Source organism: Lemur catta, chromosome 1 (assembly GCF_020740605.2).
Source record: "Lemur catta isolate mLemCat1 chromosome 1, mLemCat1.pri, whole genome shotgun sequence".
Taxonomy (NCBI): domain Eukaryota; kingdom Metazoa; phylum Chordata; class Mammalia; order Primates; family Lemuridae; genus Lemur; species Lemur catta.
This window is the reverse complement of record NC_059128.1, coordinates 145242700-145266981: the sequence shown is the minus strand read 5'-3', so window position 1 is coordinate 145266981 and position 24282 is coordinate 145242700. Positions and strand designations below refer to the sequence as shown.

Below are 24282 nucleotides of genomic sequence, written 5' to 3'. Positions count from 1 at the left end.
GTATCAGAAGGCCTGAAGATAATCGGGTAAACAGAGGGACGCTTTCCCTCTTAGCTTCTTGTCCCCTCACTCCCTTTACCTTCCCTATCCTTGTCCCTTGTCTTTCACCATCACAAATACAAGTTGTCCTCCAGGAATTGCATCTCCATTCTAGGCAGGAGGAAAGTATTTGACTAGTGCTGTGAACTTTCTATTTTATATTTTTTATTGATACATTTACATATTTCTATTGATACACACTTAGAAGTGAAAGTGCTGCTTCAGAGAGTGTGCCTGTGTTTAGCTTTAGTAAATACTGGCAAATAGTTCTTCAAAGTGGATTGCCTTACATGCAACACTTTGTATTTTCCATAGTTTTAAGTTTAGCCATGCTGGTGGATGTGAGGTGGTATCTTATTGTGGCTTTCATTTGTGTTTGGGGAGGTGAATGAATGTTTTTACCTGGGTGTATTGTTACCCTGAACAAGACTAGAGTGTGGTGGAAAGGAAGGAAGGAAGAAAGGCTGCTATACTGTGATAGCTGGTATTTTTTGAGTGTTTACCTCAAGCCAGGCATGCTTTTAAGTACTTCACATGTATTAATTTATTACTCCTCACAACCACCTCATGGAGGTGAGTGCTATTGTTATCCCCATTTTATTATACATAGAAAAAGGCACAGATAGGTTAAGCAACTTGCCCAAAGCCACATAGCTAGTATATATGGTAGAGCTAAGACTTGAGCCCATGAAGTTTGGCTTCCTAGCCTTTGCTCATAGCTCTTATAACCAGAAGAGCCTGCCACCTAAGCTTGTGATGATATTCTTATTTGTAAGTTTGTCTTTTGTTTGAGTCAGTGTCTTTTTTTAGTCCTGTCTCCAATAGTAATCATAATTGCTAATATTTATTGAGTGTTTACCACACTGTAAGTATTTTGTATTAGCTCCTTCAGTCCTTGAGGCAGCCATGCAAGGTAGGTGGTGTTAATATTTTTATCATCATGATTATTTTTATCATCCCCATTTTACAGAGGAGGAAACAGGACTAATGAGGTTAAGTAACTTGGTCAAGGTCATGTAGAACATAGTGGTGGTGCCAGTATTTGAACTTAGGCCGCCTGACTCAATAGCTCACAGGCTTAATCCCTGCACTCAGAAATGTTACTCTGATGTGGCAGTTAAATTTATCAGCATCTGCTAATATGTATCTTTGGCATTGTTCATTAACTTTTGGCTGACCCTAAAATACCAGCTATTTCTGGTGTTCTTCAAACTTGTATCACTTGTTTGTGCTAGGGCAGTTTACAAGAAGATTGTCTGCTGCGAACTAAAAAGCCTTTGCATATAGGTCAGAAGTGGCTGGTAATAGAGTACAAGTAATGTGGCTTTAAAAATTTTTGAGCATGAGGGTCTTTCCTCTCCCTTGAGGCCTTTTCCTGCCCACCCCCATCCCCATTTTGAAGGGAGAACTTGTACATTAGCAAAGACCCCAGAAAGTACAGAAAAATATAAAAATGAAAATAAGGCCAGGTATGGTGGCTCACACCTGTAATCCTAGCACTTTGGGAAGCTAAGGTGGGAGGATCATTTGAGGCCAGGAGTTCAAGAACAGCCTAGACAGCATAGCAAGACCCCATCTCTAAATAAAATAAGCTAGATGTGGTGGTATGCACCTGTAGTCCCAGCTATTTGGGAGGCTGAAGCAGGAGGATTGCTTGAACCCAGGGGTTTGAGGCTCCAATGAGCTATGATTGTGCCACTGCACTCCAGCCTGGGCAACAGAGGGAGACCCTGTCTCTTAAAACAAAAAGAAAGAAAGAAAAACCGCTCAAAATCCTACCACTCAGAGAGAACCACTGTTAATTTTTGGTGTCTGTCTTTCACAACTTGGTTCTAAGGGTGTACATATAAATATACATAAAAATTGAAAAGTATGTATAATTAAGTCAAAATGAGTTTACAATATACATATTGTTTTATAACTTGATTTTCCCCCCATTTAATAGTATGTCTTGAACTTCTTTTCATATACTATAATTTATATAATGTGTCCTCTAGTGGTGAACATTTGGGTTGTTTCCTGTTTTTACTATTATAAACAACCTGTGATAAATCTGTGTGTATAGAAGGGCATGGGGGATCTTATTCCCTCTTACTTGCTCCCACCTTGCCCAATACTATTATTAAATCTCTAAAATTCATGAATAAAACATCTCCATTGTGATTTTTTAAAACTGTGTAGTAAAGAGAATCTTTTTGTTTTCTTGTAAGTTTTGCCTACACATGACCTCAGTCTCCCCTGAGCATTTTACTCCTGGCATCTTTGAGACCTTGTAGGTGACCCTGTTGCACTAATGAGGATGAGTTTCTGGGAGACACCTGTTAAACACTGACTGCTGTTAACCTGAGCAAAATAATGGTACTTACAACAGTTGAATTATGTTGTGTTATTTTTCATTGTTATTATGCAAATTAATGTGGTGATATTCAAATTGATTAAGAGAACAGCTCTTGCTTATCACTATTTCTAGCATCTGTGCAGAGGGATTCTACCTCAGACATTTCAACTCTCCTCCAAGATGTGTTAATGCTTATTTTTATTCCCAGTAGACAGAATAGTAAGTAGAACAGAATTGGATGTCACTGGTCAACTCTGCCACACATTCCCTTATAAAACAAAGTGGGCTCATTATATATTACCTCCCTCCTGCCCCCATTCCTCTTTTTTGTTGAGAAGACGATCAAAAATCATCACCTACTTAAAGAGTCGCTAGATATAGGCCACTTGAGTTCAGTCATGCACTTCATGACTCTGAGTACAGACTGGTGGCACAGATGGTCACTGCCTTCAAGGATCTTACAGTTTAGTGGATGAATCCCCACAACACATCTGTGAGGTCAGCTGGGAAAATGTGGCTTCCTTCTTTTTTACAGATGTGCAAACTGAAGGCAAGTGACTTAGTGAAGGTTTTTTTGCCTCTAGCCGACAGACCTAGGACTTACACCCCAGTCCTCTGACTCTGGTGCTTTTTCAGAAATAACCAGGTGTCTTTTGTTTTTCAGGAAACAATATATTTTGTAAAATGTCAGGAATATAAATTGAATCTGTTAGAGCTTTTAATAGATTATTGCTGGTGAAAGGGGATAATGGAAATCTAAATGTGTGTTTTAACCCACGTACGCTGTTTGGTTTTGGTTGCAGTCAGGTGACACACAGTCTTTTGCACAGAAGATCCAGCTCCGGGTGCCCTCCATGGAGTCTTTGTTTCTAAGTCCGATAAAGGAGTCTCTATTCCGATCTTCTTCTAAAGAGTCTTTGGTACGAACGTCTTCCAGAGAGTCCCTGAATCGACTTGACCTAGACTTTTCTGCTGCCACCTTTGATCCACCCTCTGATATGGACAGCGAGGCCGAAGATTCCCAAGGGAACTCAGACGGTCTCAGTAAAGAACAGTTGATTCACCGGTTGCAAAGAATGGAACGAAGCTTAAGTAGCTACAGAAGGAAATATTCTGAGGTAGGAGCATGGTCTTTTTGCCCTTACAAAAATTTCTTCCCTTGTTCTCTCGTTCATATTACTGTATTACTTTTACTTCTGTGGTTGCCTAGTATTGATTCCCTAGATACCCTGGCTACTAATGGTAGGTAGTCTGTGAAAATATTTAGACTTTCAGTGGTACAGATGCCTTTGGCAAGACTCTTGGTACAATTTTGGAGGAGATTGTTGTCTGTAGTATTTTGGTTCTCACATTCTGGAGCTGTCTCCTCTCCTAGCCGCTCTCCAAGGTCACTTAGACACCCAGTGCAGAATTCATCCTCTTTGCTCCTCACATCCCTCCCTTATTCATCACTAAGTAATGTGCCTCTTCTGCCAACCAGATTCCTGTTATTACTGACTCCAGTTATGTTTCAGGTAGCCTGATTATCTGATAGATTTGGTTTATTCTCATTGTACCTACATTTAAACTTTTTGCCTCAAATGAATCTTTTAATTGCTAAACACCTTGAGAATGAACACTCCCTGTTTGGTCTAAGGGAGAAAGGAAGTAGTGCTGATGTATTGTTTATTTGTCTTAAACAATGTGTAATGTTTTATTACCTTAAGGTTTGTAAGTCACCGTTATAATTAATTAATGAATTATGAAGTTCAGAGTTGGTATATAAATTTAGCCATGACTTCTATTTCCAGTTATGACTATAGTAGGAATAGTTTTACCCTATGGCCAAAAACAAAACAAACAAAACCCTAGATGAAATATATAAAATATCTTCTTAAAACTATAAAGTGCTGACAAAATAAGAAGATATTATCAGGCTAAAATCTACAGGCTGGCTGGAACCCAGAGATGTAAACAGGGCATTAAAACCATTTATCTCATGAGGCACTTGTGGAATCTGGCAACTTTTTCTTTTTAAAATTTTTGCTTTTATTTTTTATTTCTACCAAAGTTAATAATGGTCTCGAATCTTATTGTTTGTTTATATTATTTCACTAATTTAGCCATGGCTTTTAAGTTTGAAACTGGGGCAGCAGTATAATTGATATTTAAGTATGCCAAACACAGTGCATTTTATATGTATAATGTCATTTAATTTTGTATCATCCTTGTGAGGTAGATATTAATTAGCCCTATTTTGTAGAAAAGGGATTGGAGACTCCTAGTAACTTGCTTAAGTTGCATGTTAACTTGCTTAAGGTCACACAGGCAGCAATTGGCAGAGTCTGGATTTGATTCTAGGTCCTTCTGGTGGTTTCTACTATTCTTTGCCACTTCAGATAGAGTCAAGAGGCTTATCTGGATGAAAAGAGCCCATAGTCTTGGACTCTACCTCTCCTCTGTGGGTACCTAGGATAAAATAGTGCTGTGACATCTGATTCTTCTGTTATGCTTCCACCCCACCATTTCGGGTACTATTTTCCTATTTGATCTTAAGGTAATAAGAAGGGGAGGATCCTGGTCTTAGGCAGAGATTTTTATTTGGTTGTTTTATTTTTTGAGACAGGTTTCTTTCACTCAGACTGGAGTGCAATGGCATGATGATAGCTCACTGCAGCCTTGACTTCCTGGGTTCAAGGGGTCTTCTCGCCTTAGCCTCCCCATTAGCTAGGACTGCAGGCATGTGCCACTATGCCTGGATAACTTTTCTTATTTTTTGTAGAGACAAGGTCTCACTGTGTTGCCCAGGCTGGTCTCAAACACTTGGCCTTAAATCATCCTCCTACCCCAGTCTCCCACGGTGCTGGGATTATAGGCGTAAGCCACTGTGCCTGGCCAGAATTTTGTTTTTTGTATTCTTATCTCTGTTGCTAGACTCACCTTCCGTTGCTGCCTGCCTCTTGACTCAAGACATCAGTAGTGGCATTTGGGGGCACACAGCAGCCTTCCAAGGTAAATGGCAATGCTCAGAATAGAGGGATGCTTCCTTTTAAAGCCGTGGTCTGTCTCTAGAGCAGCACTAGCACTTCTAAAGTAGGATCCAAATAATTCATTGAAGCCATGTGCTTAACCTTGAGATGAGTAATGTTATATATTAAGATAATTTATAGGTTTAAAAAGATTTGTTAATCCATTATTTCATCCAGTTTTGCTACAGTGTTTAGGTTCAATGGTTAAATATCTCTTTAGGACTTAAATTACCAGTTTTCATCTGTTAGTTATGAGTTTTTCCTCCGATTTTTGCAGAGCCATAATCACAGATCCTATGGCCAGAGGAACTTTCCAAGATCAATTACAAGGTCTATTATAGTCCAGAGCAAAAAAAATCACCTGCAGAGCTTGTTAAAATGCGGTCTCCCAACTCTCCACCCTCCCTCCCCCAAATCTAAGAATTCTTTCTTGTAGAAGGTGATGCTGTTGCTGGTTTAGTCTGTGACTACAGTCTGAGTAGCCTCTTATCTTTAGGCAAGGCTTTAATCCCCACCTATGAATTAAGTACTAACATTTAAAGAGGTATGTTTCATATAGAAACTTTGATATCTTCTAGTCAAGTTACATTTTATTTTTTAGACATATATATCCTATGTTATTTAGTATTGACTGTTACGCATCCAGGTAGGTTGAATTATCTATAAAGGACTCTTCTATTTTGTTTATTTTTTGACTTTCATAAAGAGATATTTTAGGAGAGGTTAGAATAATTAATTACATTTATTTAGGAATTACTGATGTTTTTTGTTTATTTGTTTGTTTGCCTGCTTCCTTTTCCTTCATAAGGAATGACTAATGTTGGTGACTTTATTTTAGCTTGTTACAGCTTATCAGACACTTCAGAGAGAGAAGAAAAAATTACAAGTAAGTGATTTATTGGCTGTACATAATTTTAAAATTAGAAAAGATCTTAATGTAAGATATTTCTAACCCACCCCTTTAAATAATTCTCCATATGATCAAAATATTTCACCTGTTTTACCTTTATTAGGGGTTTGGATAAAGAAAGAGTGAATTAGAGATCCTAGAAATTTTAGCTCTGTTAGGGATGAGCTTCCTTGAGTTATAGATTTCTGCAGTGTTTGAGAGGTTTGAATTTAAGGCATGTTTGCCTCTTTCAAGCATGTTTCCTAGTGTCTCAGTCTGTAGGATGTTTCCTTGTGTTACTAGTAAAGAGATGTTCAACCTTCTTTGCTTTCCTTCTACTTTTTAAATATATGCAGACATCTGTTTCTTATCATTATATCGGGGTCCAAATCCAAGCATCCTCTTCTAAAATAGCTATTTCCTGAGGCTGCTGCTTGTAAAGCTCTTGGTGAAGTATGTAGGGCTAAGAAGCTATGTATCTCTTCTCTGTGACCCACCTTGGCCCCACCATGTCATCCTGTCTGTGGCCAGAAATTTCCCTCCAGGTATCCTAGGTGATAATTCATACATCAGAGCTAAGGGGAAATATCTATTCCAGTTCAAATGGTGCCATCAATTTGCTGTTTTTTTCCATAAGATATAGTCTTATTTTTTAAAGTAAAAATTATTTCAAACCGTTTAGCATTTGTCCCATTTGAAGAAGCTAATTATATACATAACCAAAAATTTATTTATTTATTTATCTATCTATCTATTTATTTATTTATTATTTTTTTATTTTTTTGAGACAGAGTCTCGCTCTGTTGCCTGGGCTAGAGTGCCGTGGCATCAGCCTAGCTCACAGCAACCTCAAACTCCTGGGCTCAAGTGATCCTCCTGCCTCAGCCTCCCGAGTAGCTGGGACTATAGGCATGCGCCACCATGCCCGGCTAATTTTTCTCTATATATATTTTTAGTTGTCCAGATAATTTCTTTCTATTTTTAGTAGAGACGGGGTCTCGCTCTTGCTCAGGCTGGTCTTGAACTCCTGACCTCGAGCAATCCACCCGCCTTGGCCTCCCAGAGTGCTAGGATTACAGGCATGAGCTACCGTGCCCAGCCAAAAAGTTATTTTGTAAGTGAGTGTGATAAAATTAATTTCCTCATGTATATTATATTTAAATAATTAGTCTGCCATAAATATTAACTCCATTAAGTACAACATAAAGTTTCCTGGCTTTGGTCTGGAATATAATCAGTTCAGAGTTGTAACATCAGTTATTTATTGCTGAATAAGTGTTCTAACTGTTCATAATAAATAAAAAATTAGATGATTATAAATAGAATTTTTAGATTATTTGATAATATTTTCTGAAACATGAGATTCATTTAAGTGAGAAGTAGTTCTGATTTAACCCGTTGTCTTATTAGTATTCTGTAAGTTCATTCTCAAAAGGTTACCTTGTTCTTAAGTTCTGTGAGTACCTGGCTTGTCTTTCTTTGAATTGTCTGTGGATTTTCATTTCTAGATGTATGTTTATAATTCTAACATTAAGTGGCAGTAGAGAGTTATGGTTTCGTATTTTCAAATATCAAAGGTGTTAGAGATAAAATTCAATGATTTGTAGTCTTTTCTATGCATGCATACATGCCCATGTGTGCATGCCTAGAAACCTCTATTAAATAGACAAATATCCTTTCCATAGATCCAATGAAATTAGAATTATAAGTACTGCCGATACTATTACCAGTGCTATTTGTATTAGTTAACATTTATTGAGCCCTTACTAGTGTGCCAGGCATTTTGGTGTATTTAGTCTTTGCCCCTTTGTGGTGAAGAAACTGAGGGAGAGTGACTTGTTCATTGTTGCACAGCATATAAGAGGTAGGGAGGAGAGCTGAGATCCATTTCCTGGCAATTATACTCCAGAGCATGTGCTACAGTTTTTCATCATTCTCAGCATAGCATCTTCCTGTGTTTAAAAATTTGTATTTGAAACTGAACAAACAAAACCTGTGTTCATGCCTTTTGGGGGAAAAAAAGCCTTGGTTTGAGTTTCTTTTACTTACAAAGCTTCACAAATACAACCCATCTACACTCCTTGGTCATAAGCAGACCCTTTGCCTATCTGTGTCCCTATTTCATTGTTAACTCACACCAATCAGTGAAGCTCCAGATTAACCCATTTATCTACTTCTGTGTATTTATGTTGTATATGAATATATGGTTATTTTGTTTCCACAGACCATAACTTTCCAAGTTTAACTTCCTTTACTAGTGAAAAGAATCCCCATGTTTCCCTCCCCCACCCCCCAAGGGTGAGTCATTTCATCTTTTTTTTTTTTTGAGACAGAGTCTCACTCTTGCCCATGCTGGAGTGCAGTGGCCTCCTCATAGCTCACTGCCACCTCGAACTCCTGGGCTCAAGTGATCCTCCAACCTCAGCCTCCCAAGTAGCTGGGACTATAGGCGTGCGCCACCACACCTAGCTAATTTTTCTGTTTTTTGTGGAGATGAGGTCTTGCTCTTGCTCAGGCTGATCTCAAACTCTTGCCCTCAAGCGACCTTTCTGCTTTGGCCTCCCAATGTGCTAGGGTTGCAGTCATGAGCCACCGCACCCAGCCTCATTTCATCTTTCAATATGACTCTTTTAGCTTCTTGATTTTTTTTTTTTTTTTTTTGAGACAGAGTCTCGCTCTGTTGCCCGGGCTAGAATGCCATGGTATCAAGCTCACAGCAACCTCAAACTTCTAGGCTTAAGCAATCCTTCTCCCACAGCTTCCTGAGTAGCTAGGACTACAGGCACGCGCCACCATGCCTGGCTAATTTTTTTCTATATATATAATTTTAGCTGTCCATATAATTTCTTTCTATTTTTAGTAGAGATGGGGTCTCGCTCTTGCTCAGGCTGGTCTCGAACTCCTGACCTTGAGCGATCCTCCCGTCTCCGCCTTGATTTTTTTTTTTTTTTTAATGTATGGTTGCTAATTTAGCCATTTAATGTTCTCTTTGCAAGTTTCTCCTGGGCTTTTTTTTTTTTTTTTAAATATAGACAAGAGCTATTTTGTTTTTAAGTCATAAAAGCTTTTAGAACAGGCTGGTAATTGACATATCCCACACATTATAGGCTACAATGAAATAAGTTGCATTTGGAATTTGATTTAACTTTTACAGTTTTTTTATTTTTTAAATTAACCTACATTAAAGTGGACTTTTTGTTTGGTTTACATGTCTACGCATTTTAACAAATGTATAGAGTTATGTGACTACTACTATGGCCAGGATACAGAACAGTCCTATAGCATCATGATTGATTGATCTATATATATATAAATATATATATATAAAAATAGGGTCTCTGTCACCCATGTTTGGGTGCAGCGGCACAATCAGAGCTCACTATAACCCTGAACTCCTGGGCTCAAGCAATCCTCCTGCCTCAGCCTCTTGAGTAGCCAGGACTACCGGTGGGAGCCACAATACCTGGCTAGTTTTTTGGTTTTTTGTAAAGGCCATGTCTTGCAGTGTTGCCTAGGCTGGTCTTGAACTTCTGGCCTCAAGCGATCCTCCTGCCTCAGTCTTCCAAAATGCTGGGATTACAAGCATGAGCCACTGTGCCTTGCCTGATTTAACTTCTAAAAGATTTTCAACATGGTCACGTTGTTAACATTTTCAGTCTTGTCCTCCATCCTCAGGTTATTTTTGGATAAACAATTGTAATATTTTAAAAATAATTTTTTTTGCTTGCTTGCATTACTATGTCATGCTGTTGTTTAACTAGCTTTTTTTTAATTGAAGGGTATATTAAGTCAGAGTCAGGATAAAGCACTTCGGAGAATTGGAGAGTTAAGAGAGGTAAGATTTAATGATTAATGCTTTGAAAATAGTAATCAAATATCTTATTAAAACCATTGTATGTGCTCGGGTTGTTTCATATGCACTTCATTAGTTATTGTAATAACTAACCAACCTGTAAGACCAGGGATCAATTCTTACAGTTTTTATTTGTGTGGTCTTCCTAAGATACATGTTGTTGTTGGAATTAATGAAATAAGAATCTTACTGAGTAACACGGTATCATTTGCGTGAGTAGTCAGTAGCAACTTTAAAGGCTAAACCATTATCCTTCTGTTAAGTATTTTAGGCTTCTTTTTGTTTTTCCTAACCAATAATTTTTTTGGTGAAGTAAAGTAAAAATTATGTTTATTGTAATTTGGGGTGGTAGTTTTTCATAGGGTTCAGATTATTTGAGCTCCTTCATGTCTTACTGTGGGTCACGTATATCCATTTACTATCAGAGTAGGCAAGACCACTCACTCCTGGTTTGGCCCAGTGTTTTAAACTAGCTTGCTGCCTTTTACAGTGAGTATCTATTGACTTTTTGGGGTTCTTTTGTTCTCAGGTCCATCTGATACCTTGTTGTTTCCCTCTACTTTCTCCTATACAGATCCCAACAACATATGTGTTTCACTGCTATTGGTGCTTTCTCCCCACCCCTTTGTATTTTGGTGTTTGTAGGGGAATACTTTGTTTCCATTTGTTGTGAATGGGCTTCACGGGTTTTGGTTTGCTACTTTTTGTTACTTTATGACCAAAATGTTTGAAAGAGGTAGCTTTAGGGCAAAGTAAGTTTAATATTTTAGGTATTCTACCAGTGTGTGATTTATGGAATTTATCAGTTTAAGATGCATAGTATATTTTGAAAGTACAAATAGGTTTAAAAGGGATTAGATAAATTAATAATCTATAAATAGTTATTGAGAAAAACTAGTATAATTGTGGGAGGAGGCAAAGAAGAAGAAAAACAAAGGAGTAGAGATTCTCTCCCTTGGTTGGTTGATGTCATCAACACCAGCCATATTGTCCCATAGAATATTCTTTGTTATTGTTAATAACAGATGATTGCCCGAATTAACCATCAGAATTAATCATATAGGAATTTCTGATGTTACTAAAGTTTTATTCTTATTGATATCGTTTGATTTCTAGTTTCTTGCAACACTTTTTAAATTTATTATTTTTTTTATTTCAGCATATTATGGGGGTACAAATGTTTAGGTTATATATATTGCTCTTGCCTCGACCCCTGACCCCCCCCAACAGAGCTTCAAGCATGTCCATCCCCCAGATGGTGCGCGTTGCACTCATTATGTATGTATACACCCATCCCCTCCTCTCCGCTCCCATCTGCCCAACACCTGGTGAATGTTATTCCTTTATGTGCGCTTAGGTGTTGTTCAGGCAACGCTTTTTTTATATAGCCAAGTTCCTGATTTTTTGTGATGATACAAAAGAGAGATTATGTAATTTACCAGAATCCCCAAATAATGCTTTAAAATATTCCACACATGACTTTGAAAACCAGGGTAATTTATTTTTTTATGCTGACAAGACCAAGCATTGGCCTCAATGATGCAAATAATTACAGTTATCCTTCCTTAATGAAAATTGGTATAACTTCTTTTGGATTAACACCTTACAAGAATTTATAACCACTTTTGAAGTGATAGAGAAAAGGTAAAACCTTAACTCCTAGTCTGCCCAAACTCTACATTTCTGGTTTGTCTAAACTAAAAAATTACCTTCCAGTTCCTTCCGGGAGTGGAGGATGGGGAAATTGTCATAGGGCTGATAACTGTTATGTTTCTAAGTACAGATATCGAGAATAAGGATCCATATTCTTTTCTTGTCATTATTTCATGAAAGAGAAGTTATTTTGATACCAAAACATTAGGAAGGACATATTCCCAGGATTAAGTACAGTTGCTTCAATGAAAGAAATTTAAATGTAAGAAAATCTCTCTGTATTGGCTTTCTATTTCTCACTTTACTGTGGATTGGTAAAAACTTTCTTCTGGACATGAACAGCATTTGGAGAGTACTGCTATGGGATGTCAAGCCAGGAGAGGTTAGTGAGAGGAACTGTAAAGAATGTGCTAGAGATCTTGGGGCATTGTGGGTGTGGGGGAGAATAGAGAACATTTAGTTCCAGATAGTGTCTCAGTATTTTGAGAATTAATAAATTTGAAACAATGTAAGAAAAGGGAGTTGCTTATAAGTCCTGAAAATATTGTTTGAGGAAGATTATTCTAGCAAATGTGTGAGGGATGGATTAAATCAGAGGAAGACTTGAGGTAAGAAATCTCTCTAGAAGGCTGTTGAAGGAAATTAACCATCTAAAGTTTTAGAGTCCTGGGCTGTGGTTATAGTTGTGGGAAAGGGACATAAACATTATAGAGAATATAATAAAATAATTTGATCATATGCAGGGATCAACAAAGATAAGTAAAGTGGAACTTTGAATATTTCAAGTTTAGGTAATTGGTAAGGTAGGAATCCCAGAACAATTAAAGGGTTTTGATGGGCTAATATGTCTTAAATATTAATCTCTAGCATTCTAAGGGAGAAACACAGAGGACAGAAGACTAATCAATGAATGACAAAGAGGAAACAATAATTGACAGGAATATAGCCAGGAGCCCTGAAGCCATGGAAAGCAAGTACAGTCATGCATTGCTTAGCTGACAAGGCGAATTTGTCCTTGTGTGAGCATCATAAAGTGTATTTACACAAGCCTAGATGGTATAGCCTACTACACACCCAGGCTATACAGTGTAGTGTCTTGTTCCTCGGTTACAAGCCTGTACAGCACTGTACTGTACTAAATACTGTAGGCAGTTATAACACAATGGTAAGTATTTTGTATCTAAATCTATCTAAACATAGAAAAGGTACAGTAAATATACGGTATTATAATCTTATGGGACCACCATTGTATATGTGGTCCATTGTTGACCGGAATGTCTTTATGCAGTGCATGACTCTACCTCAGCTGGGATAGTAATTACTGGTGGCTGATATTGTAGAGAGATAAAGATCATTGGATTTAGTTAGGAAGGCTCATTAATGACCTAAAGAAAGCAGCATTTTAGATAATTTCAGGAACTAGAAATTTTATTGTTTGGTGATCAACTAGTTCATCCTCTTCATTTTACAGATGAGGAAAGCAATCAAACACTTTCATGTATTGGGAGGAGCAAGACTTTGCTGGCTATCTGTTTGGTATATAATAATTTAGTTTTAGATCAAGTGAATATAAGATAACACAAATAGTAGGATGTCTCAAAATAAAGTTTTACTTTTATCTTAATTTTTTATTTTCTCCATATTATTCTCAATTCAGCAGTAATTACAGCTCCAGAAAATTTACTTTTCTTCTTGGATCTTTATATTCATTAAGGAACAAAATTATTTGTTGGTGTGAATCTTTTAAATAATGTTAATATTTTAAATGGTGATTATTCTCTATTGTTGCTGATACCTTAAGAGAAATGCAAATCTGGGTTGATCATGTTTTTAAACTTGAAAACTTTGTTTTTTGTCTTACATTGAAAACTACCTATCAAATCCTTTTATGTTTTAGGAGCTCCAAATGGACCAGCAAGCAAAGAAACATCTCCAAGAGGAGTTTGATGCATCTTTAGAGGAGAAGGATCAGTATATCAGTGTTCTCCAAACTCAGGTAAAAGAGTAAAAGAAAAAGTGTGGAATTTTTGGATAAAGAAAAATAAAGGGGTTTTGATGGGATATCTAGACTGGGGGGGGAAGGCCTATTTTAAAAAGTCTTTGCCTTTCTTGAATTAATTTTAAGGATAATTTTTGATTTATTACATCTTTTGACTATGCATATTATTGATAATAACAAATATAAAAATCAGCTGCATTGGGAGTAAATTTTTATTTTGATTTTTTTTCCCACTCTATAGTAAAAAGAATGTCATTTAATCTATCCCCTCTCTGTTTCAAAGAAAGTACACTAAGCCATCCATATCCATGGGTTTTGCTTCTGTGAATTCAACCAACTGCAGATCAGAAATATTTATTTGGGGGAAAAAGTGCATCTGTACTGAATAAGTAACTTTTTTCCTTGTTATTACCTAAAAAATACAGTATAATAACTATTTACTTAGTATTTTCATTGTATGAGGTATTATATGTAATCTAGAGATGATTTAAAGTACATGGGGGATTTGTAGATTGTATGCAAATACTACGCCATGTTATATAAATGACTTGAACATCTATGGATTTGGTATCTGCAGGAAATCCTGTAACCAATCCCTCTCAGACACTGAGGGACAACTGTACTATTGCCATAGTTTCTCTTGATTTTTTTTCTAATGAAACGCATTTTTTTTTAGGTTTCTCTGCTGAAGCAACGATTACGAAATGGCCCTATGAATGTTGATATACCGAAACCACTTTCTCAGATGGAACCACAGGCTGAAAGCTTCACTAAAGAGGAGAATACAGAGAGTGATGTAGAGCCAGTAGGTAAGCTTTGTTTTGTCACAGGTTAATTTAAAAACTAGAGCGTGGTGGCTCACACCTGTAATCCTAGCACTTTGGGAGGTTGAGGTGGGGGGATTGCTTTAGGCCAGCCTGGGCAACATAGCGAGACTGCATCTCAACAAAAAATAAAAAATCAGCTGGGCATGGTGACATGTGCCTGTAGTCCAAGCTGCTCGGGAGGCTGAGGTGGGAGGATCACTTAAGCCTGGGAGGTTGAGGTTGCAGTGAATTTCATTAGTGCCATTGCACTGCAGCATGGACAACAGAAGGAGACCCCTCCTACCCTGTCTCTAAATAAATAAACAGAGGAGGATTTTGAGAGATTCGGGGTGTGAGCTGATATATCTGGATGGATGGATGGATAGATAAACAAACAAACAAACAAACTAGAGGGGGATTTTGAGAAATTCAGGGTGTGAGCTGATAGACCTGGGCTGAGAGAGAAGTATCTTTGATCCTAACATTTCCAGAAAGATGCAAGGGTTTTTGTTGTTTTTTGGTTCTTTCTTGTCATTTAGGAGAAAGTAATTATTTTAGAAGTGTCATAGTCTATGAGTAGTACCACTTGTTGTAATTGAAATTCATTGTTTTATTGATAGCAGTAGCTAGATTTCATATAAACAAATGAGTTTTGCTCAATGTTAATAAATATGCTATTTGTAATTGTTTGGATATTTTAGTTTTTAAATAATATTGCTTACATATTTCTGTATTCAAAGATACCTGTATTTACCCTATTCACTGCTTTTTAACTGAAAAAAGAAGATGTAGTTAAATTTTGTCTTAAAATTCAATTGCATCCCTCCCTATGCTTTGAGGTACATAATTATTAAAATTCTCATGTTTTATTTTCTGGCTTTTTGTCTCAAAGAGATTTATGATAAACTTGGAGTAAGTTGCTGAGCAGTTATCTATCTGAGCCAGCAACCTATAAATTGGGGGGGGGTGTCTCAAAATTCCCCTGGGATGTGAAAATTTCACCTATAAATGTAAAGAAATGGAGAAAGCTGTCCTTATCAGAACTCCACTCAGGAAAAGATTAGAATTTGGTTGGAAAGAATACTGTACTTTATTAATCTTTTGTGGATGGGTGCCTAAGACAGGAGGTAATTTTAAATAATAACAAAAGATGGTTATCAAACTGTCTTTTAAGGAGGGTGGATTCAGTTAATGTTAGCTAACTACTGCACCATGCCATTTGGGATGGGGTTGAATCACAAAATAGGTGAAAGCACTACTGAGTTTCTTCAGAAAAAGATCAAATAGTAACTAACTAAATGTTTGGAAGGGTGCCAAATTATTAGCTGACCAGGGTTATCTCTAAAAAACAATCTGGCTGCATCTGGCTCAGAGTATAGCAGAGTGTTGGTATAAGGATACACTCCTGTATACTAGCAGACTTTCTGTTCCGTATATTCCTTACTGCCTGTCCCTGCTTGTGCTGTTTTACTGTTAGTGGGAGATGGAGCTTCTGCTAAAACACTGGAAACGCTCCAGCAAAGAGTTAAGCGTCAAGAGAATCTACTTCAGCGTTGCAAGGAAACAATTCAGTCGCATAAGGAACAATGTACACTATTAATCAGCGAGAAAGAAGCTCTACAAGAACAACTAGATGAAAGACTTCAAGAACTAGAAAAGATGAAGGTAAAAGAGCGATGAGTTTTGTTCTAATTTAATCCTGTGAAGCTAGATCTGCAGGCTCCAGTGTGGCTTGTACCTCCTCTGGAAAGCCTTCCTCCATTGTCTTTAGAATGGATGGGGAGGGTGTCCTTGTCTGGGCACTTAAGTGCTGTGGGCTTCATAGTGCTTGCTGTGCCTTTGTGACTTCTTACGTACTTTTCTCCTACTAGATTGTAAGAAGTATCTAAATTAGATAATATGTTTAGATTTCTCATATGTAGAGAAGCTTTAGTAGAGATGGAAATGAATTTTTGAAATTGTTTTAGGACCTTCATATGGCTGAGAAGACTAAACTTATCACTCAGTTGCGTGATGCAAAGAACTTAATTGAACAGCTTGAACAAGATAAGGTAAAACAACAAAACTTATGATACTAACATTTGTCAGGGGACCCCAAACTTCACTTTTGACAGTAGTTGGAAGCAATTATACTTCTGCTTTCCAAAATTATTGCAGCTGCTCCCATGAAAAATCTTAAGTTCTAGATTTATATGACTATTAGCATTAGTTTTTTAATCATGTGATGCTGCAGATTCTCTGTAATTTCTTGATCCCAGTCAGCATTTTGATTTGTAGTTCAGAATAACTGTTGCAAAGGAAATGTGTTTATAGTACATAACTACTTCTCAAAGAAAAGTTAAATTATTTATAGTTAAGGCATTCTAAATGTGAATGATATCAGTATGTTCTTTCGAATATTATGAAAAGACATTAATCTCTTAGATAAGTTGCCTAAAAAGTAAAGAAGTGATTATGTATATATATTAGCATAAACAAAACTTTTCTACAAATGAATTTTAGAATGTGTAGGTGAGATTGGAGGACTGAGGAATGGATGTCTTACCCTTGGCAGTTTGGAGTTGGAACAGCAGCTATAGCTACGCAACAAAGACAACTGAAAAATTCATGGATAAACAGTTTTTACTTAAGACTTTCAACCCCAGGTTCTTGGGTCCCTTTTCTAAGTAGCTCCCAGTTTGTTCTATACCATCCACCATTTTCTTTAAATATGCTGGCTTATAGGTACAATGTTTTAAATGGCCATGTAATTAAGAACATGTCAGAGCTGTACTGCTATTGAAATGTATTAGCAATTTTTCATTCTTCCCATAATGTTTTGCTAGATTCTACTTTATAAACTTCATGAGGGCTAAGACTTTAAAAAAAATATTATGAAAAACTTAAAGCATTTACAAAAGAAGAAATATTAGTAAAAATTAATTTCTATGAACTCATCACCCAGCTTCAACAGTTGACATCTCCTGGCTAACCTTGTTTCATTTGTGCATTCCCAACCCCCATTGTCCTCCTCAACCCAGGATTGTTTTAGAGAAAATCCAAGAAATCTTATCATTTCTTCCATAAGTGTTTTAATATATCTTTTAAGTAAAAGACTTAGTTTTACAGAAATATAACCACATTATCACATCTAAAAATTTAATAATTCCTGAATATGATCTGCTATCTAGTTAGTTTCAGATTTTCCCTATTATCTCATACATTTTTTTCCTTTTTTATGAATAAGGATCCAAATAAAGTTCTTTCATCTCAATTGATTGATACGATTCTTAAGACATCTTTTATTATTTATTTATTTATTTATTTATTTTAGCAGACAAAGCTCATTTTATTCAAATGACCCAGGCCACTATGTACAGACAAGAGGGGGGAGTTTTACTTCTTGGTCTCTTCCTCTTTGGACAGAGTCTTGATGATCTCCTCCTTCTTGGCCTGGAGGCTCTCTTCACGGCGCTTGCGTGCTTCCTTGGTCTTAGATCTGCGGGCCTCAGCCTGGTCAGCCAGGAGCTTCTTGCGGGCCTTGAGCTTGTGGATGTGTTCCATGAGAATCCGCTTGTTTTTGAACACATTCCCCTTCACCTTCAGGTACAGGCTGTGATACATGTGGCGGTTAATCTTAGACTCACGGTATCTTCTCAGTAGCCGCCGTAGAATCCTCATCCTCTTCATCCAGGTTACCTTCTCAGGCATTCAGGCATTGGCTGTACCCTTTCGCTTACCTATGCCCATATGCCTGCCCTTCCGGCGGGCCAAGGTGTTTTTCTGGCATCTAGCTCGAGAATGGACAGTCACAGGCTTGCGGATGATCAGCCCATCTTTGATCAGCTTCCGGATCTGCTGACGAGAGTTGGCGTTGGCAATTTCATTAGTCTCATTGGGGTCCAACCAGACCTTGTTTTTGCCACAGCGGAGGACACTAGAGGCAAGCCTCTTCTGAAGCCTGAGCATCCTCATGGCTCCGGCCACACTCTTAAGACATCTTTTAATCAGTAGATTCAATTGTCTTCTTTTTCTCTTTTTATTCTGTTGCAATTTGGTTTTTGGAGAAACTGAAGGTCTGTGATCTTGTTTTGAAATTTCATATAACAATCCTCCACTTACTTGGTTGTTATTGTCCATTAATATTAGCCATCTGGAAGAGTCATCCTGCAAAGCTCAGGGGTCAGCAAACCCTGCAAGTAAGGCATTGATTTTCTTAAGACCATAAAATAGCTGTCACAAAGTCTGAACTGTTTTTCAAGAGACAAATTAAACCACCCCATTTTTTGTTAGTCCCAAATGACTGATTTAATATATAATAGTTGGTTATCTTTTTCCCTCTGCTGATCTTCATTTCTAGTGTAGGTCATCTAGAGAGTGAAGAGAAACAACTAGAAAATTAGAGGAATGGGGTTGTTTTACTGACAGTGGTAAGGAGTGGTGATGGGACCAGAGACAGTCACAGGAGGAACCAGGTAGATCTGTTCTGAAGTCTTGCTCCATCCTGCGTGGTAGCTGGCACCTTACACTCTCAGTCTTTGGGGTTACCCCCATGGTATAGCACAGATTAATAACTGTAGTTCGTTATAGCCCTGAGTCAAGTTCAAAAGGCAATATTTTGTTCATTATAAATTGTTTACTAAGACAGGGAAAATTATAGCACATTTATAGATAGGTTAAAAACCTTTTAACTAAAAGCTTTAATGCTTAAAGGATTAAGCTTGCTATTAAAATAATGTTTTATAACAAAGACACCCTGATTATCATGCCAGTTAACAGAGGCATAGAACAGAATATAGACTTCAGTTTCTGAAATACTGAAGTTAAGCATCCCTAATCTGAAATCCAAAATGCTCCAAAATCCAAAACTTTTTGAGCACTGACATGATGCCACAAGTAGAAAATTCCACATTTGACCTCATGTGACAAGTTGCAGTGAAAACATAATCAAAACTTTGTTTCATGCACAAAATTATTAAAAATATTGTATAAAATTACCTTCAAGCTATGTATATAAGGTGCTTATGAAGCATAAATGAATTTTATGTTTAGCCTTGGGTCCCATCCCCAAGATATCTCATTGTGCATATGCAGATATTACAAAATCTGAAAAAATCTGAAACACTACTGGTCCCAAGCATTTTGAATAAGGGATACTCAACCTGTACTGAAATAATTCTTATGCTGAACTTATTAGTAGTAAGAAATGTTATTTTTTCTGCCTTTTAAGTTGCATTTGATCTGTGTTATTGATCATGCAGTTTTGTTCTGCAAATGCTTTAGAGTTTGTACTTTTTTTCAGGGAATGGTAATAGCAGAGACAAAACGTCAGATGCATGAAACCTTGGAAATGAAAGAAGAAGAAATCGCTCAACTTCGTAGTCGCATCAAACAGATGACTACCCAGGGAGAAGAATTACGGGAACAGAAAGAAAAGTCTGAAAGAGCTGGTAAGAACTCAGAGGCTACTTGTTTTATGTTGGAATTCAAAATTCATCTAAAGTGCTTTGCCGACAATTTAAGAAATTAGTTAAGTATTAATAAAAATGCGTAACTTTAGAGGCTCTTTATGAGACACCAAACTGCTCATGAGAGGAGGCAGGGGTTGGCAAACTATGGCCTGTGGGTCAAATCCATCCCATGGCCTGTTTATGTATGGCCCTCAAGCTAAGAATGATTTTTTAAAATTTTAAATAATTGAAAAAAAGAAGAATATGTAACAGAGACCACATGTGGCCTGTAAAACCTAAAATATTTACCATCTAGCCCTTTAAAAAAAAGATTTGTTGACCATTGGCTTGGAGTATCAAAATTCAGGTTTAAAATTTTAGAACTTTGTAGTAGGCACCACATGGTACTTATTAAATAACTGCTGCTTACAGATGCTCTAGGGTAAACTAAAAGCTTTTAAAGGGAATAATGAGCAATTCAGTATTTTACATAATAACATTATGTTTTGACATAATAAGTGCTAAGCTGTAAAGTACAGAGACCAGCATAGTATTTGAAGTACAATACTGAGTAATGCTAGGAAAGGAGAGATGTTAGAAAGAGGAGAGAGCAGGATAAACTGTGCCTTCATGACAGTGAAGATGTGAGTTTTGAGTTGGGCCCCAATGACTAGAATGGGCCTAAATGGAAAGGTGTGGGCAACATACATTTCAGATGCTACAAAACCATAAACAAGCACAGTGACCATAGTGGGTGTGTGCATCAACTGAAAACCATTCTTGCCAAAGTACAAAAATGAAGTTGGATTGTGAAGGAACTGACTATTGAAATATTAAAAGATGAGTAGCTGAGTTTAGACTTTGGTATACAAGGCAGCAGGAAACCAGTAATAGGAAAGCATAATGTGATGGAAGCTAGTGTTTTATATAGAAAAGAAATGAAGTGGGAAGTCAAATTTAAAAGCAAAGACAGAAATCCAGATTTGAGGGCCTGTGTGAGCTTTGGCTACCTTGACTAGGATGGTGGTCTGGGAAGGGGAGAGGAAAGGTAGGTAGAATCTATATACTTTGGTGTCTGATCAACTTGGAGGGGCAGAAGAAAAGTAGGAATCTAAGATGACTGACTCCAAAGTTTTGAGCTAAAAAGACTGAATGAATAGTAGTGTGGAGTTAGAATAGGAAATCTAAATGGGGAGTTGAGGATTGGAGTGAGATGATGAGTTTGTTTAGTTACTTTGAATTTGAACCAATGATAAGCTTTTCAAATGGAATTGACTTATAGGAATTTGCAAATAAGAAGCTGGACCATCTTTCAGGAGTCATTAGCCTAGAGTTGAAGCTTGTGGTTAAATCTGTAAGAGAGGCGGATTTCTCCAAAAGACTAAGTTTTATAGTAGTTGTAATAGTAATGGTAGCAGTAGCAGCTGTTACTACTGACTGTTAATACTACTGCTAGGTAACACTTGGTTATTTTCGCAAGGCTCTTATGTAAGTGCTTTACTTGTATTTTATCCATACAATTCTGTGGTATAGTACTGTTATTATCCTCATTTTCCAAATAAGAAAACCTAAGAATATAGAAATATTACCTAAGAATATACTCTCTGTGCCTGTGTTTATGCACAGAGAGTAAGTATATGGTCAAGATTTTAATCCAGGCAGTGTGACTCCAAAGTCTGTGCTCTTAACCATAGAGTTCTTGAGTCTGGCGATGAGAAATAAATGAGAAAAAAGAAGTTACCTCAGGAAATCAATAGGAATTTTGGATGGTTATCCTCTTAGGGGAATATAAGAGGTGTTTTAAGAAGCAGGGAAGCAGGATGAAGACTTTGAAAAGGATTGTTAAAGATTTGATTCCCAGATGCAGTTTTGAGAAATGATTTTGGAAACCAGATTGTAAGGTGTTAAGGAGGGGAATGAGTCTGGAAGACAGTGAAATAGTTGGTGGACAACACATGTGCTCATAAATATCTCCTCATCTCCTTGTAGTTGTTTTATGGATAAAGTGGTTGAGGAATTTAGTTAATGAATTTGTTCCCATTAAACCTAAGAAAATTTTCCTTTAGAGAGAGTTAATAGAAAATCATCTTTCAGAATATCATCTCTGACAACCTACTTGAAGCATTTTGAGAATTGTGAGACACTATTAAATAGGATTGCTTTCAGTGAACAGAAAACCTAATTCATAGTCTCAGCTTCTCATATCAGGCCCTTTCATTTTTAGCATGCTTTTTGTTGACTATTGTAGCCAGTAAAGAGAAAATATTGGTAAAGGGATTACATTTCCTTTTAAAATTGGAACTTTTTGAGGAGGTAGAAACCGATGAATAGATATCAAGTTGAAAAGGGTAAATGATGAAAAGGTAGACAAAATATACAGTTAATTCACATGCAGGATAAAATTTTTCCAGATAACTGTTCCAGTTAAATCTTTATTAGTATAGCTTTACTTCTCTTGCTTCTCCAAAACACAGTTGTATTTTGTCTTTAAATGTGATTTTTATAAAACTATATTGTAAATATTTGATAGCCTAATAGTTGAGAAACTTTTCTGTTATAGTACTGTCAAAATATTAAAAATTTATAATACTAACAGAATTGAGATTTAAATTTTTTAATAGATACATTCAGTTTGGAAAGGTTTTAGGTATTATAGTTACAAGTGCTTTTATAGATATTTTTAAAAATTACATTTGTATTCATAATTATTGAAGGCTATGATAGAAAGTTGTAACAAATGAGTTCCACATTGAAGATGTTGCCTTTTAAATCTATAATGAAAACTAGTGTTGTACACTAACTGTGTTTCATTTTGATGGTCTTAGTTGAGTCTGAACAGAACTGTTCAAATAGAAAATGGTTCTTAGTTCAAATATAAAGGTCATATGCCACTTGGAAAATTCTAGTTAGATACTAAAACATAAGAAAAGGTCAATGTAAAGGAAGCAGGGTTTTCATAAATAGTCTGTGAACATCATCTGGCTCCTGGTGAATTCTATTGCTCTGTTAAATATTTTTCTTCCTGTTTCTCAGATTTAAAATTCAAAGGCTAAACACAGAAGAGCTGGCCTTGTAAAGGAAACATTAACATCATTATAGCCTGCTGTTAGGATTTTAGAAGTAGATAAGTCTACAAAAAACTGTTATCAAACAAAATATACTCTCCTAATGTGTTTTCAACTGTAAAAAATTTAACTCTGATATGGTTAGTAATTCTTGTCATGTGGATATTAGTGGAGAAATAACTAATTCCTTTGGCTTACTTATTCTGGATGTCAAAATCAGCTCAAGAACATTCCTCACTACTTTTCCTGGAAAACAATCTATTGCACTGCTCCTCATATTTTTTCTAGACAAACAGTGATGCCTCCCATGCGTTGGAGGACAGTGGAAATCTGAATGTCTATGATTTTAAAAATCACAGTATCACAGTATCACAAAATACTGAGACAGTGAATGTGGTGAGGTACCAACTTCAGGATGGTATATCCACCTGTAGTACTTAAATAGTCTCCTCTCTAGTGGAAATGTTAGGTCTATTTTTTAAGTATGATAGTATAGCATTCTTGTTATGTTAAAATTATTTCTTTTAGTGAATAAAGAGAACCAACAATGAATATATTTATTGCAGGCACTTACCTACTATTGATAGTATTCCTTTCTAGGTGTTACCTAAGAACAGATGGTCATATCTTCCAGTAACTAGATTTTAAACTTGGAAAAGTCTGGTGGTTCAGCTTAAGTGCATAATGCTGTATGTTAAGTCTTAGGTAATATTTCTAATTGTCTAGAAAATTATAGCCTCAGTGCAACACCAAAGTAGAATGTTCATGTTACTAAAGTTCACAGTAGTTCTTGGCTATTCTGTGTGTATATGTGTGTTGTGTTTGTGTGTTAACCAGGGTAGGAGGTAGGAGTATCTGGCTAATTATTAATGAACTATATCACCAAAAAATTGGAAAGTAGAGAAAATCAAGAAAATCACATCACTGTTGTTTCAGTACACTTCCATTTAGCCTTTTCTCTAATCTTTATTTTTATATTATTGTAATACTATTGTACATACAATTTTGTATGTTCTTCCCCCCCATTTAGCACTATATTGATACTTTGACGTGTTGCTAAAGTACTAACGTATTTTAATGGCTGTGTCAAAGTGCATGTTACATCATTTACTTGGTAACCATTTCTTTATTGATCAACACTTACATTATTTTGTATTTTTGCTATTAAGAATAATGTAACAGTTTTGTGATTAGCTTATTCCA

At 36.5% G+C, this 24282-nt stretch overlaps 1 protein-coding gene and 1 pseudogene across 5 annotated transcripts in view; one reads left to right on the top strand and one right to left on the bottom strand.

Annotated features, from left to right (window-relative positions):
- GOLGA4 (golgin A4) overlaps window positions 1-24282 on the top strand; it is a 118738-nt gene that overhangs the window by 36237 nt on the left and 58219 nt on the right. For 3 of the 4 annotated variants that reach the window (XM_045536762.1, XM_045536790.1, XM_045536773.1), the window contains 8 exons: window positions 3181-3495; window positions 6224-6271; window positions 10053-10109; window positions 13678-13776; window positions 14456-14588; window positions 16063-16250; window positions 16553-16636; window positions 19867-20014. In XM_045536762.1, coding sequence (XP_045392718.1) covers window positions 3181-3495; window positions 6224-6271; window positions 10053-10109; window positions 13678-13776; window positions 14456-14588; window positions 16063-16250; window positions 16553-16636; window positions 19867-20014 — 1072 coding nt within the window. The remainder of the gene's footprint in view (window positions 1-3180; window positions 3496-6223; window positions 6272-10052; window positions 10110-13677; window positions 13777-14455; window positions 14589-16062; window positions 16251-16552; window positions 16637-19866; window positions 20015-24282) is intronic. The other variant, XM_045536783.1, reaches the window with a different exon arrangement.
- Window positions 17926-18546, bottom strand: LOC123627311 (annotated as a pseudogene). The gene has a single exon (XR_006731239.1). The product of XR_006731239.1 is annotated as a 60S ribosomal protein L19-like (transcript).